Source organism: Lepidothrix coronata, unplaced genomic scaffold, assembly GCF_001604755.1.
Source record: "Lepidothrix coronata isolate B3197 unplaced genomic scaffold, Lepidothrix_coronata-1.0 Scaffold51, whole genome shotgun sequence".
NCBI classification, from domain to species: Eukaryota; Metazoa; Chordata; class Aves; order Passeriformes; family Pipridae; genus Lepidothrix; species Lepidothrix coronata.
This window is the reverse complement of record NW_016690231.1, coordinates 3,674,005-3,692,239: the sequence shown is the minus strand read 5'-3', so window position 1 is coordinate 3,692,239 and position 18,235 is coordinate 3,674,005. Positions and strand designations below refer to the sequence as shown.

General features: G+C 41.2%; 1 protein-coding gene across 2 annotated transcripts in view; it reads right to left on the bottom strand.

The window, feature by feature from the left end:
* LOC108497631 (transmembrane protein 132D-like) overlaps positions 1-18,235 on the bottom strand; it is a 227,925-nt gene that overhangs the window by 172,898 nt on the left and 36,792 nt on the right. The window contains exons 1-2 of one of the 2 annotated variants that reach the window (XM_017815384.1): positions 8,208-8,264; positions 1,181-2,069 (exon numbers count right to left, since the gene is read on the bottom strand). In XM_017815384.1, the coding sequence (XP_017670873.1) occupies positions 1,181-1,941 (761 nt within the window). In that variant the 5' untranslated portion in view covers positions 1,942-2,069; positions 8,208-8,264. Of the gene's footprint in view, positions 1-1,180; positions 2,070-8,207; positions 8,265-18,235 lie in introns of those variants that run through there. The other variant, XM_017815382.1, reaches the window with a different exon arrangement.

The following is an 18,235-nucleotide window of genomic DNA, read 5'->3' as shown; positions in this document are numbered from 1 at the left end:
AAGCCCTGAACCATACCTAGGTGACTTCACCAGGGATTTTTGGAGTTTGAGCTGTATAACCACCAGAAAAAGGAGAGTATGTGTCATCTCAAGCCATAGTAGAGTATGATTTCTAAGGTGAGAGCTCCAGTCATCTCTAGTGCTCGGCTGAGCTGTTGGCTGTGGCACATCTGTGGTGTTTGTGCAAGTGGGGAGTTCACTGCCCCCTCCTACGCACCTGCTTTTTGGAGGTTTGTTTTGTGTGCTCTGTCACCAATGGTCACTTGGTGACACCCAAAACAAGTCAGTCTTATCCTCAGAAGCCAGAGCATGACATTTGCCACCAGTTCAAAAAGAGGTGACGTCACTGCTAAGGGATAAAACAACGAAACCATCATTACACGCACGGATTTTCCACATGCCTGCCACACAACCCTCATTCATAGTGCTGGAACAGAGTGGCAAACTTGAAAAGACAACTGGACATGCAAAACACATCTGCTCTCAGTGTGCCACAGCCCAGCCTTGGCAGTTCTTTCTTATATTATATTGATGGTTCCAGGGAGCTTCCTCCTCTAACGCCCCAACACTTGGAAAGAACGAGGTGAATCAATGCAGCACTTGTCGTTACATCAAAAGCCAACCACACCCCCTCAGGTACTTTTTCATTTTCAGAAATGGTTTTGGTACATCAATAATACTTAGGAACCTCCAACATTCTATAAAACAGCACCAGGCTTACAACAAGTTGGAGAGAAATGTTTAAGCACGTGAATCCTACTTAGATGCCTAATTCTTGCTCATTTCCTATAAATACTTTTGCAGATTTAAGCTTTAGTAATCTTAACATGAGTTCAATGAGAGATTAGGAGAACTGCAAACTCCAGCTCTCGAGGCTTTAAATGTTATCTCCTGTTAGAGCATAGATATGTTCCAGCTCTACCATTTCAATCTTTGTAAGTACTCCTCAAAGGACAACTTCAGGAAAAGGCCTTTCTCGCTCCAAAAGATCACATCTTAGATAATTCATACAACACGAGACTGAACAATGTAAGAAATGTTGAATCAACCAACTGCAACACAATTTCTGGAGAGCAGCAACTGATGGACTGTTAGACAATTTATACAGAGAAAATGACTTCCCAGGCCAAGAGTAGAGAAACAAAAAATAGGGTACCAAAGAAACACAAAGCAGCCTTACCTCAGTGTGAACTGATCCTCTGTTGAGTTTTTAGCAACAGATACAAGGAAAGTCAAAATGTCCCCTTGCTTGACAGTCTTTGGTGCATACTGGATGACAATATTATTATCCAATCTCATTTCATTTAGAGAAGGGGCAGCACGTGTCTGGTAAAGGAAAACACTTCCAATCCTCTGCAAGGGAGGTCCTGACTCATCGACGTCGTTGCGCCCTGATCGGATCCCGTTACTTTTCCTTACATCCTCCTTGGTGCACTCCCCTTTCTCATCTCCCGGTTGGATGGAATAGTAAAGCTCCACGGGGCTCCCTTCGGACTTATCCATTTGTTTCTTCCGGCCGGCAATGACCGTGGGGGGGTTGAACCAGCTGGGCAGGAGCTCCAGCTCTGCCACACAGAGCCCCAGGTCCCCTTGGAGCCTGCAGCTGCCCCGCACCTCCCGCGTCTCTCGGAAGGCGAACACCCGCAGGCAGGGCAGGCGCTCCGTGGTGCTGTAGTCATCCCAGTCCCTGCCCACGATGTAGAACAGCACCTGCACCTTGGGCTTGCTGGGGTAAATTTTGTTGCTCATGATGAAGGCCTGAAGTTTCCAGTTAAAGGAGAACTTGTTGGTAGATCCAAACTGATTTGAAGACAACATTAAGTCCTGGGGCACTACTTGTTCGATGGAAAAAGGTCCGTAGCTGGCATTTAGCACGGGTGGACTCTTGGATTTGTAGATCAGAAAGGATTCCACTCGCGACTGCAAGCTGGAGTTCCTCATAATATCCTGGTTGGCTTCCTTAAGAAAGAAGGAAACATCCGCGTTGTGGATACGATAGGTCACAGGCAAGTAAGTTGGCAGTAAAGAAAATCTTTGTATACTCTCCAGGATCCCTCGACTCTCAGTCACTGTTGAAAGGAAAGGAGAGTTTAAAAGATCAGATCTTCAAGTCATACTGTGATATAACCTCACTGACCCTACTGAGGGGCTCGACAGTGCCGTAGTTGGGATGAGTGGCAATAGCAAGCATCATCAATCCATGCAGAAGTGGCCTGGGTAGATGATGATTTATCTAGTCAGCTTGGGAAACATTGGTTTATGATATGTTCTACATGACAGCTGGATTAAAAGAAGCAGCTTGTGTAGGTTTACACGAGCCAAAGGTCACGTCTTCACTTGCAATATACATTTATTATTGGAGAACAAAACTACCCAGTCAGCATCTGCAACACCAGATCACTGCACAGGCACATCTAAAAAAAATTGATCATTAGAGCAAGCTCCACCTGGACAGGAAACCAATACAATGACTTTACATCAAATGCTGCAAATGGACCACACGGAGTTCACTTCAGCCTCCCTTTCAGCACCCTCAAGCAATACATGGACTTTAGGCCGTTTCCTGCACAAGGCTGAATTTCACTTTAAAAACAGTTAGCACAATAACCATTTACACAACAGCTCCTTTACGGCACTGTGGTAGTAGAGGATTTCAAAAGGACCTTTATTAGCATCCAGTTTATAGTCCCTTCCATTTCACTTCATCTATGAAAAGAGGTTTCTTTCCTGTAAATAACTATCAGGATTCAAGCCACTGTTGTCTAACCCTGCATTGTTCCTTAATACAACTGCATTATCTGTAGGCTGTACATCACTGCACATTGAAAGAACATTTTCAATGACACTGAGCCTCCTGTACTGCAAGATATCTCTTTTAACTGTGCCATCGAGCCATTACCTGAGGCAGATTATCATGCTAAAGAATAAATTCTGAACCTTTCTAGGAACTGTCAGTCCCAAAGAGCAAAGACATATACAGCTAAAAAATACAGATGCAAATAGAGTATCACCTTTCCTGTTTGAACATCTGACCTTCGTGCTTACATCTACAGCCCTAATTGTGAAATAAATTGCCTTTTTTTCCCCCCACAGCAAATTCAGATCCTTACCCTTATTCACAGAAGTGACACAGGCTTACCACAGATGGTATTCAAAGACAACCCAGTTTCTCAAGCTCGAGTTCACAAATGCTTTATTAGTCTTTATTTTTGTTGTTTGGCATCTGACCTAAATACTTATTTGCTCATTCAAGTGCTGTGGTGGCCTAAACTGATGTCAGTTAATCCTAACCAGGAATATATCATTTAGACACTGCAATTCACTGCAAATCCTCAAACAGGATAGAGGAGCCTTGTTATCCTCAAATCCCGTGGGATGGTATTGTTAGTTCCTAAAACCCTCCGAAACCTACAACCTTCTTGAAAAGGTGACATTCCTCTTCTGATAAACAATTAAAATGAAACATTGCTTTTAAAAGTTTAATTAATGTCAACTCAAACCCCATCTAGAATTGGAAATAAATTCCATCTGAAGAATCAGGAGAACAGCCCCAGCACGTCAACATACGAGACTAAATTGCAACAGCAGCGAAAGGCTGAAGGCTTGTGATCCCTAGAGGTGGAAAATTCATCTTGGATCTTGCTTGAATTTAGAGGAAGTCACCCCCAAGTCCCACCCTGCTCATTTTTAATAAAGAGTAAATTACAGAGCTTCTTTGCATGCAAAACCCACCATTTTAGCCTCAGTCTTTTCAGCATTCAGCTCCCACTCTTTCACTAGACACTCACTGAGAGCAAATGAAGTTTTTAAAGACCTTGTTCTAGATAATCCCCCAACAAAGATTTTTCCACCAACCCTAAATGGCTTTGCTGGTACTCAGATTTGCAGGGCTGCATCTCTCCCCTCCAGCCCTGAGGCAAAATCTGTTCTACTGTTTTACTCCTCAGATCACCCGGCCCATTCCATCCTTCCTCTGTCTAATGTCCCGTTTATAAATTCCACACTCATTTTGTACTCCTCCCAACATCTTGGCAAAGCACCATTAAACACAGTGAGGCATCAAGGAAGCAACTTAGAGAGGGGGGGGGAAAAAAAAACTCAGGGTATTCAATTTTTTATTTCCCTTATTTTGATTGCAGCTCCCTCCCTTGCGTTCCACAGGGAGAGGTACTTTATTTTTGTATTAAAATTAACAGAGTGTTTCGCCTCATAATTTTTTAATCATTTATTTTAGTGCTTAATTATCTAAGGGATTAAAAACCTTCCCTCTCTAGTCCCCATCTCCACAGGACAATGCTCCTTAGAGTTTGTAAATCAACCACTCTTTGGAATAGGAGAGCAACATAAATGAAAAAAAAAAAAAGAAGAAAAAAAAGGAGAAGGTGAACTGCCTGTTAAAATAAGGAAACAGTCTCACCAGCTAGAGTAGAGACCATAGGCTTTTAAATTTCTGGGCAATGGCAGACTGGTCTGCTCACTGTCGAACTTCCCTCCACCAGCAAGCTGGGAACGTGTGCTGAATATGAACAGGCTTGTGCTGGGAGCTGACAGCAGCTTTCCAAACAGCCAAAGGCCAAAAATTCAAACCATTTTACACTTTTATCTGGGGAGAGTTATAATCAGCACAAACAGAAAAAAAAAAGTCCTCAAAAACAACAGAGCTCTGCAGTACCATCTGGATTTTGACCGTGAAAGTTTATTAAGGATTCTGAAGGATAGGAAATTAAAAACAAAAACAACTATCAGCATCCTTAATTACAACCATGACTATTTTTGTAAAAATTATGCATGTTGTTACAAAGGCAGAATTGCAGAAGATTACAATTTTGTGTGTTTCTGAGTGAGACCCAGCATAAAAGTGGTGTTTTAAAGATTTAAGTCATATAATCTAACCTAAGTATCACATTATATCTATTCCACCATCAGCAGCAAAATTGCACTGGAACAACCCACCTGAGTAAGTAAAACAAGAATCACGCAGTGACTCTCTCAGTTTATGTACAAAAAATCGTATATAAATATAGATATGTTGTTTATAAACAAAAAGGATGGGTAACTGAAACGCTGTTAAGGAAACAAAATAAACAGTTAAATTCAAGAACTGCAATTTATCTCTATCTGAAGGCTTGCCTATGTGGGGAACTTGGCACCAGAATAACCAAGTGCAACATTGCAGGGCGTTAACCAGCCTTGCCAGTCCAGTGTGTGGAGGTACAGCAGAGAGCACAGGCCAAGAAAAAAAATTTAATTACCAGATTAAACAAACCTTGAAGAGTTTAATCTGTCCATACACACATAGATACCTGTGATCCACAGAGATCCACTCAACTTGGAGTCAATTAGCTGTGTGAGCTGTAAGAACAGTTTATCTTAAGGTGAGACACTGCAGAGGGAAACCCATATTCTTCCAGGGGACCACAGCAAGAGATGCCTCAGAGCTCTGCTGAAGCCTGAGATCTGGTGAAGACAATCCACTGCAAGTGCAGAGGGTGTTACAGCATTCTGGTTTCAAGAGATGATCCCCAGTGCTGTGAGGCAAACCAATAAAATCTAATTTTGATGCTGTGCTTGTGCCAGGAGCTATTATTTCTCAATCCGTTACAACTATGACTGTATTCGACCCCTCATGCTGTGAAATAGTTTATTGAGGATTTCAGTCAGTGGCCACCTGGGAAGAGATGTTGTAATAGGATGGTTTTCTTTTCTCCCTCCTTAGTAAATCTTCCTCTGACTGATGCTGTTTAAAAAATACTTGTCATTGATGGAAGAAGGAAACTATTTGTAGGTCAGTGAATTTAAAAATATCTGAGAAAGAGGCAGCATATTCAGTCTCCTCCTGCACAGCCAAAGCTTGTGCATATGATAAATCCCTGAACATGACATTATAAACTTGCTGCATTTGCCTTCCAGGAAGTCACACTGCTTTCTTCATTAAGCCATTAATTTTGTACTGCAGCCTGGCTAAAAATCTTCTACCTTTATGTCTCTAGCAGCAGCTCTCAGTCAGTGACAAAAACACTCTTCATAGCTCAGTTTTACTGCAAAGTTATTGACCATGGCTTCAGAAAATTGAACAAATCTGCCAGACCACTAACTTCATTCTATATTACCAGATCCTTGGGATTTCAGCCCTAGCAGTTACTTTATTTTTAAAACTGTTCAATCTACAATCATCCAGCATTCATGAGATAGAAAACTCTTCCAATCAATTATATAATTCTACTATTAAAAAAAAAAATTGCCTTTTTCTTGTATATTGAAGGGAAGAACTTCTTAGGAAAATTGCCTTACCAGCTGCAAGCTCAGACTGGTAATGCAATAGATGAATTTGTTGCTGTGTCTTGGGGATTGAGATAAGTGGTTCTTTTCACTCAGGCCAGTAATTTTACCTTTTTAGTTAGTTTCAGCTGCTCTCCTTGAATCTTCTGAACACTTCTACTCTGTTATGAATTGGAATTATTTTAACCAAAATGTCTAGAAAGAAAAATCTGGTAACGTGACGTATTTTCAGACTGGAAAGTAACGTCACAGGAGTTATCTGTTCCAATAAAACTTGGTGCTCACTTCTGTAAAATTAAGACATTTCTGTCTTAACCTGGTTAGGTGGCTGAATCCATTGATGCTCAAAGGTGAGGCAGTTTAAAGCTAAGCTACAGGGTGAAACCCTTCCCTGGGTGCAGCTCAGTCAGTTCTCCACAGAGGGATGATCTGCTCTGCCAGTTTGTGTCACTTAGGATGGACAGAGTCAATTTAGACTGTTACATGAATAGGATCATTTCCATTCTATAGAGTTTGTTGGTTGCTTGTCATGTTTTTTTTCTTTAGAGTCAAGCATCCTCCACAACCCTTAAACATGCATAAAAATCCCTGGATGACTTACTGTGTTCCTTCTTTTGCCAGACTCATGGCAGCTTCAATTCCCTTAAAACTAGTAGCATTGCATTTTCAAACTCCTGATTAAGTCCTGTATTTTACTGACAACAGCTCTATTGACACAGTGACAAAGTGATGGGAGGTTTTGATCTCAGACTGTACAGAAAGAGAGGCAACAGAGGCTTTGTTGTAGTTGCTCCTCTGACTCACTGAGAAGGGATAAAGTTGTTACTGGTTACACTCTGCAGAGGTGCCCAACAGCTTCCCAAGGGAGGGAGAACTGCAGGGACAGTGCAGTGCAACGGGCTGTGAAGAACATGGAGAGCTCAGAGGAATTGGAGGGCAACAAACAAAAACCTGCAAACCCACCCAGGGTCTCGCTGCAGAGGGTTTTCTTTGAAGTCCTTTTCACAGCCACACACCTGATCTGTGCAGTGCCACAGAGCCAGGAAAATATTTTAATGGCTCTATCCCACCTTGAAAACTGCGTGCCAGAGTTGTTTCCTGACAAGAAATTAAACCAGAAGCTGCCAGATGAAGGTTTTGTTAGGTTATATCACCTTATATGCACCCAAAATGGAATTACTCGTTACCCAGTTGGACAGGAGAGCTTGCTGCTTTAGTTAGCATCTCATTTTAGCATTGATTCTGGGAATGTAATTACATTATTAAATCTTTATTAATTCTGCAATCAGAAGCCTTAACAAAATCAAGACTTCATCAGAAGGAGCAGTATTTGCTTCAAAGAATCTATAATTCAAGTTAATAGACAAAGTTGTAGGCACTGGAAATTGAAGCCAAAAGAGTGGCAAGATTTTCCATAAGCCACAAAGCCAGCATGCATCCAGGGCTAGGAATAAGACATAAATCACTAATTCCTCTCTCTAGTCAGTATTCAAAATGAACTTTTCAAAGAATATTGGGAGTTTTTAATAAAACCTGAAAACATAAGGGGGTGTTGAGGACTAAATCAGCCAGACTTTCCTGCAGACTTCCACTACTTTAAGCCAGGAAAAATCAAACCTGCTTGTTGAACATGTCTGCCACAAACAGGAAAGAGGAAGTTGAGCCATCCCATCTCTAGCACAGAAACACAACCTGATGGTGAACTCCTGCTTACAATTCACAGGAACAGTTCAAAAGGTAAGTTCTTCTGTCCTGAATATGAACTATTTCTTACAACTGAGCACTTCCTTATGAATACATGATTATATTTAAAAGGGTTCCACGATCACATTATTCCCTACACAGCAGTGTAACACAAGGCTGAAACAACAGCTGATGCATTACTGTTACTATTCACACTGGAGCACTGATTTCCCATTATTCCTCACCTACTTGCTTGGAAGTGGAATATCAGCACCTGTCCTCCATACCAGTACAGAAATAAAAACATCCAGCCTATTTGCAGCAAGAACCCTAAATCTTTCCTCCTGTCACACCATTACTGAACAGTTTCCAAAAAATTCTCATGCTTGTGGTAGCAAACACCATCATTCCAAAGGGCAGGTACCAAGAGAACGGTGACACAATCGATGTGTCACAAACAAGAAAACAAAAATAGAACCCTGGAACCCAAGAGTCATCCATTTATCTGTAACAAATTAAAAAGAAAAATGGCTTCAAGGCCCAAAATCACCAATTTCTTTTTAAGTCCTCTCCTTATTAGCATTTCAGACTGCTCTGCCTTCTTCACTTTATAACACTGATAATTTCCCAAGGATGAAACTGTTACAGGCATTCTTCTCCGAGAGCAATGCTGTTCCCAATTTGCCAGCTTCCCCCTTCCCCCCCAAGTTATTACAACTCTCATTCCAGTTCTACATGCCTGTGCAAAGCTTGTTACAAGGCAAGGGTAAGTTTGCTGGAACATCAAGGCTGCAGACTACAATGAAGAGTTTCTTGGTGAAAAGGCCACTCCTCATTTCTTGCAAGAGAATTTTAAAGAAATTGGAGCATTGGTAAGGAGTGCAACACACATCAAGTAACAGTCACAAAGCAGATGCTGATTAAAGCAAACTAAACTTCACAAAGATGCAGACAAATCATTTGTAGCATCATTTCTAAGAGGACTACACGCTTGCAAACCATTCTTCTGAAAACTATCAAGCACTGCTACTGCAGTGAGAAACAAAGTATTTTTAAGTGTTGAGTCATGCAAAGGAGGAAGGACTTTGAGCCAAGATGCCTAAACTCCCTGAGAATATGCCTGATCAGAAAGACAGGTCAGTTATTGATTTGCTGAAACAGAGTCTGGACTCCTTTGGAAGAGGCAACATTAGAGCTTGCCCAGCAAAGCACCTGAACAACTTTTGCTTCCTCATTGACAATCCTGCTGGATGTCTCCTTTTGAGCAAGCCTCCAGTCCATCTGGCAATGTCTCTGTTATCTCCACAAAGAAGTTTCCATCACCCAAGTAGGAAAGGAAGGAAATTAAATACAGTATGAAATTCATCCCAGAAGAGTCTCCAAATACAGTGCTGACTCAGCAAACAAGAAATACATCTGCAGAGTGATCCTAAATTAAGTCATCCACTCCATCTTTGGTGGTGTACTGTTTGGCCCACTTCAGAGAATTGTCATTCAAGGGTTTCAAGGACTTTGGCACAAGCTCCTGATTTTACCTAAAGAGTGAACCTGGATGGCAGACTTTGTACCTCCTGTCACTGTATCCCAGAGCAAGTGGGATTGGACCATGTTATTTGTGGTGTCAATGGGATGCTTCTGGACCACAACTGATTATATCATTTCTCCACACAATCTCTTCCACACAGAAACTCTAAGTTTGATTTTACAGAAGAATATATATATTACATTCAGAGAAAGGTCTTGTGAAAGGGGAGCTCTTGCTCCACCAAAGAAAGCAACTGGCATCACAGAAACAGTCCTCAGTCTTAACATGAGCCACCATCTGATGCTTCAAAAGCAGGGCAATAAACTAAAACCGAAATGAATTTATCATTTCCACAAGCCTGCCCATCAGGAACTCCTTGTGGCCTGCCCTAAATGACAATTCTGGAAGCTGAAGCATGACATCAAAGGATTTCCATGCCTCCACATCTGGAGTGAGAGCAGGCATCTGCTCTTGACATGCATAACCTTATATCCATGACTCCAAGGATCAGTAAAGGTCACATACTCATCCAGCCCTTTTCATACTTTAACTCTGTTATTTGACTCGATGGGTTTGTAAATGCTCATCCTTGATACTCACAGACAGACTGTACTCCCACTTGCTGTATCAATCCAGGAATTCCAGTTGCCTTAATGGGTCTGATTATCTGTCAGATAAGATCTTTTTTGGCAACATCACTGCAGTCTGATGACACAATATTTTCTTTGAGTATCCCATTTTACTGAAGTTTGAAGAGGCTTTTGTAAATTAATCGTTGATGTTAGGACAGATGACACCTCATCATTCATTAGGAGAGAGATTAACAATCCTGAAGTTGTTTTATTATTCACATTGACAGACAGATAAAGAAATCATTTAAATAAAAGGGCCTCAGAGGAACATACACACCCCTTTATATTATCAAGTGATACAAAAATGATCAGAGAAAGATCATATAACAAAGGCAAGTTCCCACCTGAAAAGGCAGCAAAGTAATAATTACAGAGAAAAGTATTTAGATAAAAGGATACGACACTTTCACAGAAGATCTGATGTCAGCCTGAACATGAAAGGGTAAAGCAGTGACTGGGGCACCACAAAGTTTATGGTAAAAAAAGTAAGAAAAACCCCAAACCAAGCCCACAGTCACATAAACTACTAGGGGATAGGGAAAGAGTGACCAGGGGAATTTTTCTGACATTTCTAGACACAGAACATCAGTGATCACAGAGGGCTGTCCCCAGTCCATCAACTGCTTGTGATTCAGGGAGGAAAAGGTACCAGCCACAGTGAGATGCTTCACTCCCTCGAGTGTGTCATTGCTTGGGGCAAGAGCTGGGAGCTTTCATCTCTGAACTCACCAGGCCATCCTGACACACACCATTGCTTGGCCTTTCCTGCAATCTTGATGCATTTATCCCATGAACCATAAAAGGTGAGACCCTCTCTTTAATGAAAGCAGCACTGGGGTAGGTGCAATCCAGTTAAGGCTCGAGGCACCCCAATGATGAAAGAACCAAGAGACAAGAGCTTCTGTGTCCAACATACTGAAATACTTGAGGCTTTCAGTAGTTTATGTCTCCATTTCTGTCCTCCCCCCATTATGTCTCCACTTAAAGAAAAAAATGAAGCTTTCAAAGATTTAAAAAACAGAACAAAAAAAAAAAAAATCAAACACACAAGCCAAAAAAACCCCACAAGATTAGAAAGCTGAAATACTTGCCAGAAATATCTTGACTTAAACACTATTTCTACTGTAATTATGTTTGGGAACCAGTAAAAAGAACAGTAAGGCCGGGTAGCAGAGGAGTGCAGAGTGACAAGAGTCCAGCATCAATTGTCAAATCCCTTATGATAGAGACAGAAATACAGGACTCTGCATGGAACAACCTTTGTCTGAATAGAGTCTGTTTAAGCAGTCTATCAGAAGTTGATCAGATTCTGCCTCAAATGCCTGCAAAATTCCCTCTTCATTTTCTGCAAGGATCCCAGGGACTGTGTGCAGGCTGCAGTTCTGCTACCAGGCCATTATTGATGGGAGAAAAAGCGAATTCTAAGCATTAAATTAACACCCGAGTCAGCAAAAGAACAGAGCAGCTTCTGCTGCCGACCTTTTATGAGACAAGCCACGTCTGTGTACCCTAATCCAATTCCACTGGATTGGGAACTGCAGCACAGAAGTGTTTGTGGCTGCTGGCTGATCATTATCCCCCTCCAGAGTATTTTTTTTTAATTAATTTTAAATTTTTTAATCCATATCGTGCCTCTACATCTTGCTGCAGGCTCTGTGCCTAATACTGAATTTGTACAAGCAACAGTTACAATATTGGTCATCAATGGCTACATTCACTAACAGGATAACAAAATAAAATTAAAAAAATCTTTTTAAGTCTTATTTAAATAACATCATAATGCTGGTATGTGCAGTAAATTTCCAGGAATGCCAATAAACCCAGCAATATTTCACTAAATACCTAACCATTTTACATTCATTAAAGAAAGAACAGCTTTAAATAGCTGAGTGTGTTCTCAAAAAAGAACTGAAGATAGTAATGGGTACCTCTTTCAGGTACTTTTTGCACCTGAAAAATCTAGAAATTGCAGGGCACCACAGAAGATAGATATGCACAGGCACAGACACAGGAAAGAATCTGCCTTTGGTAACATGGGGCACAACCAGGGCTCATTAACTGCTTCTTGGGTATTTATTTCTGTCTTTCACCAAGGTCTCTGCTACAGACACACTGTGTACACATGGGAATGTGTAGTGTCCTCAATCCATAGGGTCCTCAATCTACAGGGTCCTCCTGCTTAGAAGATTCAGGAAACAAAAGTTTTAATTCCTGTCCTGAAAAGCTGTTCTAAAATAACGTGTACAGTCCAAATCTGTCAGCAGCCACTAAGATTTCTCCCCAGTCTTCCCCAAATACAAAGGCTATACTCATTAAAGGAGATGAGTAAGATCCTTCCTGACATGTTCTTATTAGCTTCTGAATCACGAGGTCTTCATCCTGGCAAGAAGTTTTTTCCTTTGCTACAAGGTAACCTGTCACATTCCCGATCCTTTTCATCTTCTTGTCAACTGAGCAGGAAGCTCAGGTGTCTCAGAAAAAGAATTTGCCTTGAAAAAAAGAAAAGGGGCACCCAAACACCAGAATAACTAACCAGGCAGTTTTTCAGGAGGCTTATTCTGACCACTGAATGGCATCAAACTTCTGGTGGGACTATGGCAGGCCACAGCTACCTCTGACAGCACTAGGCACTGTGTCCTGTCTGTCTCCAAATGCCAGAGAGGGAAAATTAACATGTACTTTTCCTAGAGAAAGTTCTGCAGAGGTAACTAAGGCAGCTGTGGATGCAGCCAGGGATACCTCAGCTGCTTTATAATCCCCAGGAGCATCCATGATAATCCACTCCCAAATCACGACTGAGTAGAAGAGATTATCCAGTCTAAAACTTGCTGCTAAATGGCTCTTCCTTTCTCATTCCTCCTTTGCTTCCTCCCAGTTGCAAAATCATGCTGTGCCCACCGGCCAAACTGGGTAGTCATCTCCCCTTCCAGGTGAGATGGCTCAGCTTGTCTAGGTTGGCAGAAATAATCTACTTTTTCCTGGCTCATTTGCTGGTGAATTAGCACATTGTGCTGGCCCAGCAAGAGGCTGGCTGAGGTGCTGAGAGCAGAGATACACACCAGAGCCCCAATTCCTTCCCGTGGCAGGGGCTGCTGGGTCATTCCAGGTTGTCAGGCAGCTCCTGGAGGGATCCCCATGTGGAAAGCATCCACTTCAAGCCTGTGGTTGATCACAAACACAAAGCTTGTTGCTTGCCTTTGCCTTAGCCCAGGCACAGCCAAGTCAACCACGCTGCTGCAGTGCCAGGTGAGCACAGAAAGCCCCCAAACTTTTTAGAAAGACTAATTCTTTCATTTTCCACTGTGAGAGAGGCACAACAGATTATGAGTACTTGGAAAGTGCTGATTTATTTACTTAGGAGTTACTTTTCAACTGTATTTAGACCTTTAAGACACAGGTAGAATTTCACTGCAAGTCACTAACCAGGTCAAGTAAATATTCAATAATGCATCACATGCATCTTTTCAGACTTAAAACACCTTTGAAAGTCTGACTTACTGCTCCACCAGGCTGTGAATTATTATTTTTTAGAAACAAAGCCAGTTTGCAATGAAATATTTTGCCTCTTTACAAACATATTTTACAGATACCCAGCATATTCCTGTATCTTTTCAATTCCTTCTGTTCTTGTTCTGGAAATAAACCAACATGCTATTCTATCAACTGTCTCAAAAGCATAATAGACAGAGTCAAGAGGATTGACATTCTCATTTTATAGTCCTGTCCTATTTTGTTTCACTATCCCAGCAAGATTCAAAGGGTGTGAACTCCCAAACTCATCTGGTATTCATTTAGCTAAATCTAAGGAAAGTTTTTTGCTCATGCAATTCTCCAAAATCTTATTCAGAAAATTATTCTACTTTTTCAAATCATCCTCTTTCTTTCTCTCTCATACCTGTTTAAAAGTGGTTTCTAGATAAGCTGATGCTGATAGAGATCCTGCAGTGTTCAACACTCCATATACACCTCAAACCAGAAAGATAAGCCAGAATCTTTGTTTTCAGCCTGACAGTCTCCTATGTTTTCTTCGGCACTTCTTTGTGAGCCTATCCTGGCAATTTTGAGCCAGTTTCACATCTCCTCACAGCTTCTAAAGGTCATATTAAAATCCACCTCAGCTAAATACCTTGTTTTCTTGAAGCCTGACTAGAAATTGGAATGTTTTACCTGGGTGTCACAGTCAGAATTCCCCAAGGAGGATGCCATTACACATGGAGCTGAGTAGTCTGGCGATTTAATTGCAGCAAAGTTCCTCCTGGAGAATGTGGAGGATGTTTGAAATTCAGCAGCCATAGGGACTGCAGGGGAGCTGCACAAGAAGCACTGAGAGCTCAAGATTATTTTCTCCTACCCTGCAATTATCTTGGATACTTAAAAATCCCTGCTACTTGGACATGAATAGTTTTGCATTCCGGTCCCACTGAGCAGCTTCGAACAGGAGATTTCGGAAGCACCGGTGAAAAACACACAATGGAAAGCTCAGAAACAATTATCCCACAATTAAAACAAATTACAGATATAATTTCTGCCAAGCAGAAAGCAAAAACTGAAGAGCAAAAATTGAAGTTCCTGCCCCAGCCAGCTCTTAAAGGCTGGTTCTCCACGCATTCCAAACAATTATCCTCATGAATGTCTGAGTGCATATTTGCACGTGTGAATCCATAGGCACATTTGAAATTGCTTAATTCATGTTTAGTGTCTCCACTTGTGAGTAGTTAAGCACAAATCCTACTGCAAGCAAACAAGTTGTGTGTATTAAGTCTGTACCAAATTGATTCTACAATTGTATAATTGACTGATGCTCCACATCACTGCTTGTAAGTAACAGATTAAAAGATGAAGTTCTCTAATTGAATGTCTCCAGAATCAAGAGCAGTATCTACTAGGTAGAACAAGACAGATGGTAGGATTTGTCTGCAAGCAGAAAACCAGCAGAAAAGCATTACCCGATTTAAGTTCCAGTTGGAACAGGCACTGGCCACTGCATTTTGTTCAGCAGGGCTGATTTACTGAACTGGTGCCACATTTCATATATTCTGCTCTATATCTGTGTGAATAACTGATTTTTCAGCTGGCCAGCTAAACTAATCAAACCCCAAAAACAATTCCCTCAGGTCAATCCAAAGTGAAATACCTTTCTGCATCCCATCACTACAGAAGGGGAGGAAAAAAAAACCAGTAATAAAACCGTAAGAAAGGATTATGTTACCCTTTAAAAATTAAAAAGGAAAAAATTCAAAGCCTCCAACCTTTCTTCTCAAACTCCATCTTCCTTTTTGAACATTACTTTCTCGGGAAAGCTATTCTACATCACCATTTTAATCCACAGCCTTTCTACTAAACTGACATGTATAAGAGCTACTGGATTTTTTTTTTTAACCTGGTACATTCTTAATAAAGGCTGGTCCTTATGAATGGCTATTCTTGAACATACTAGCTCCCTCCCATTTCCCTACCTGGATAATAATGAAGTCACTGGATAAATGGAATAAATAGTTGAGCAAATATTTCTATGCCTATTTATCACGACCCTCAAATCACTGCCAACTGTTGTTTTATTATATAACAAAGATAAGGATTAAACCTGTATTTGGAAGGCAACAAATACATAATTAAGACCAAACAGGAAATTACCGATTACTTAATCTAATTTGTGTTACTTTCACTTGTTTTACAAATTGAGATAAGCTTCTTTACACATCTATGCACGTAGCCTACAAGTACCTTAGACCCCTTTCCTGGTCCCTGGAAAATGGTTTGACTTGATCAAACAAATCACAGAAAGCACCAGACATTTACTGCCTGGCACTTTAGGAAATATGCAGGAATAAATCAACCAAGACAAACTACTGAAAGTGAAGGAAAGCAAAAGCATTAAAATGACATATTAAAAGTGTTCTCCCAAATTACATATGGTTCACAGAGGTGCCACATATAAAATTTAAGACCTGAGCGCTTTAAATTGTATAAATAGCAGGCAGCATTACTGATCTCATAGGCCCTGAAAGTGAAGAGCTCCATGTGTGTTTGAAGTAATTTTGATACCTGTCCATTCCACCTGAAGAAGGGAGACAGATCAGATCCATTGGTAATACCTTGGGAGGAGATCCTTGTAACAGGGGAAGAATCTCCTCCTGCTGTACAGAAATTTTCCCAATGAAAAGGTTCATCAGATAAAGTGCACGTAGCCCCCTCATGAGACCCAACAGTGCAGGCAGACTGTGCTAAAAAAGTTATGTAGGTGGTGCTTTCAGGATGATATGTCTCTGCTGCCTGCACACACAGCTCCTTCCTCAGCAGAAAAGGCTAAATTCTGTCTGGTTATTACTGCAACACAAACTAAAAAGTGAATATCTTATACCTGGAGTATAGCAGTGGCTTTATTAGCATTTTTTCCTGCCTGCTGCTCCTCTAAATTATCTAAAATCTGCTATTACCTTGCCTTGTGGCCACATCAGGACCTTCAGCTTAATTCTGAAGACCAGCTGGACACTGTGCAGGGGAGCACACTGTGACTACCAGCACCAGCACTCTCCTCTCCCTGCTCTGTGTGAGCATTTCAAATTTCAGTGTGAAACAAACCCCTCCTCTCCCATGTTGGCTAAAGATTTCTGGTGAGTTTATCTGCACAGCACCTGTGGTTTTGTTTTGAGGGCTGTTGTTTCCCTGCTTAGCCAAAAGCCAACCCTTTTCCTCCACGGAGCAGAGCGTCACCTCTGCTCAGGAACACATGTAATTCCACAGGCTGGATAACCAAAGGCAGCAACACATCACCCTTGCTCACAGAGGCAAAAATAGTCAACACCCACCTTTGTTCATGCAGAAACATCCCTTAGGGCTTATGCCCTCTGGTTTCTTACAGTGTTTTTAAAGGTCAGGGTCTGACATTTCAGGAGTGTTAGAAGTCCTTGTCTTCCTCTCTGTGTGCACATCCCTGCTTAAGCCTTATTCCCTTCCAGTCACAAGGCAACAAATTACTTCTTTGGGAGAAGACTAGATCTGGTAACTGCACTTGGAGAGTGAAGATAAGTCAAGGCAGTTCAGTTGAAATAATGCTAGATAGAAAGGGGTTATGCACAAAGGCAACAATCCACAGAGAACATGAAAATAAAATAAAGGATGCACCTATTTTCCCCCCTACTCAGGCTGAAAACCAAATAAAAGATGAACTCAGTCTAATTCATAGACCAAAGTAGCTCAGCTCTTTTCTATAACGGCAAGTGGCATATTACCAGTTATTATTAATGTTTCAATTTAAATAGTTAGAATTCTTCTCTCTCCCCTAAATCACAACAAATAAAATTTTTAAAGAAACCCAACCTAACAACTTACTTTCTTTAAAAACAGGATTTTCATCTTTTTATAGAACACGTTGTTCTCTCAAAGCTGTTGTAACCACTCAGTGAGATCACCAGGTACCAGGAGCTGCTCTTTAAATGAAGGAGGACTGAGGGAGGAACTCTGTATTTAATTAGAACCCACACCAGGGGATGGTTTGGCTGATTGCATGACTTAGCAAAGCCCCAAGGCTGCTCTGGGTTAAATTAGATTGTGAGAGCCTTCTATAGCTTTTATGCTCCTCAGTACTCAGAATACCATGTGCTCCAGTAGTGCTTTTCCTGACATCACCGCCTGCCCAAAGTTATTCATTGGAAAATTTCCTCTGAGAAAATTCTTTGGGAGCATTTATCTCCTCCTGACACTCTCCAATAGCACTGAGCAGCCCCAGCAACCAGAAAGTCAGGGAGTCACGTTACCAAATTCTTCTGAAAGTACAACAGTCCTACCAGGGCATAGTTAAGAGTTGAGGGGGGTTTATTGCTTTTGATATTTTGATTGAAGGAAAAATCGCAGAAAGGTTGTTCTCTGAAAATTTCCTGCAGCTGTAATTAGGGAGTGTTTCAAATATGTTGCCAATTAGCTTAATTGGTGTGCAGGCTGATTGACACCCGAGTTGGAAAGGTTTCTCATTACTTAGGAGGGGGGGTGGAAAGAAAGAAGTAAAACCCAAAAATTCTCTTAAGTTTGCTAAGAGGAAGATCAGAGGAGGTATTTGACTACTGCTCGTGATGAAGCAACAGCTCTCCAAGCATTTGAAGAAGAGAATAAGAATGGT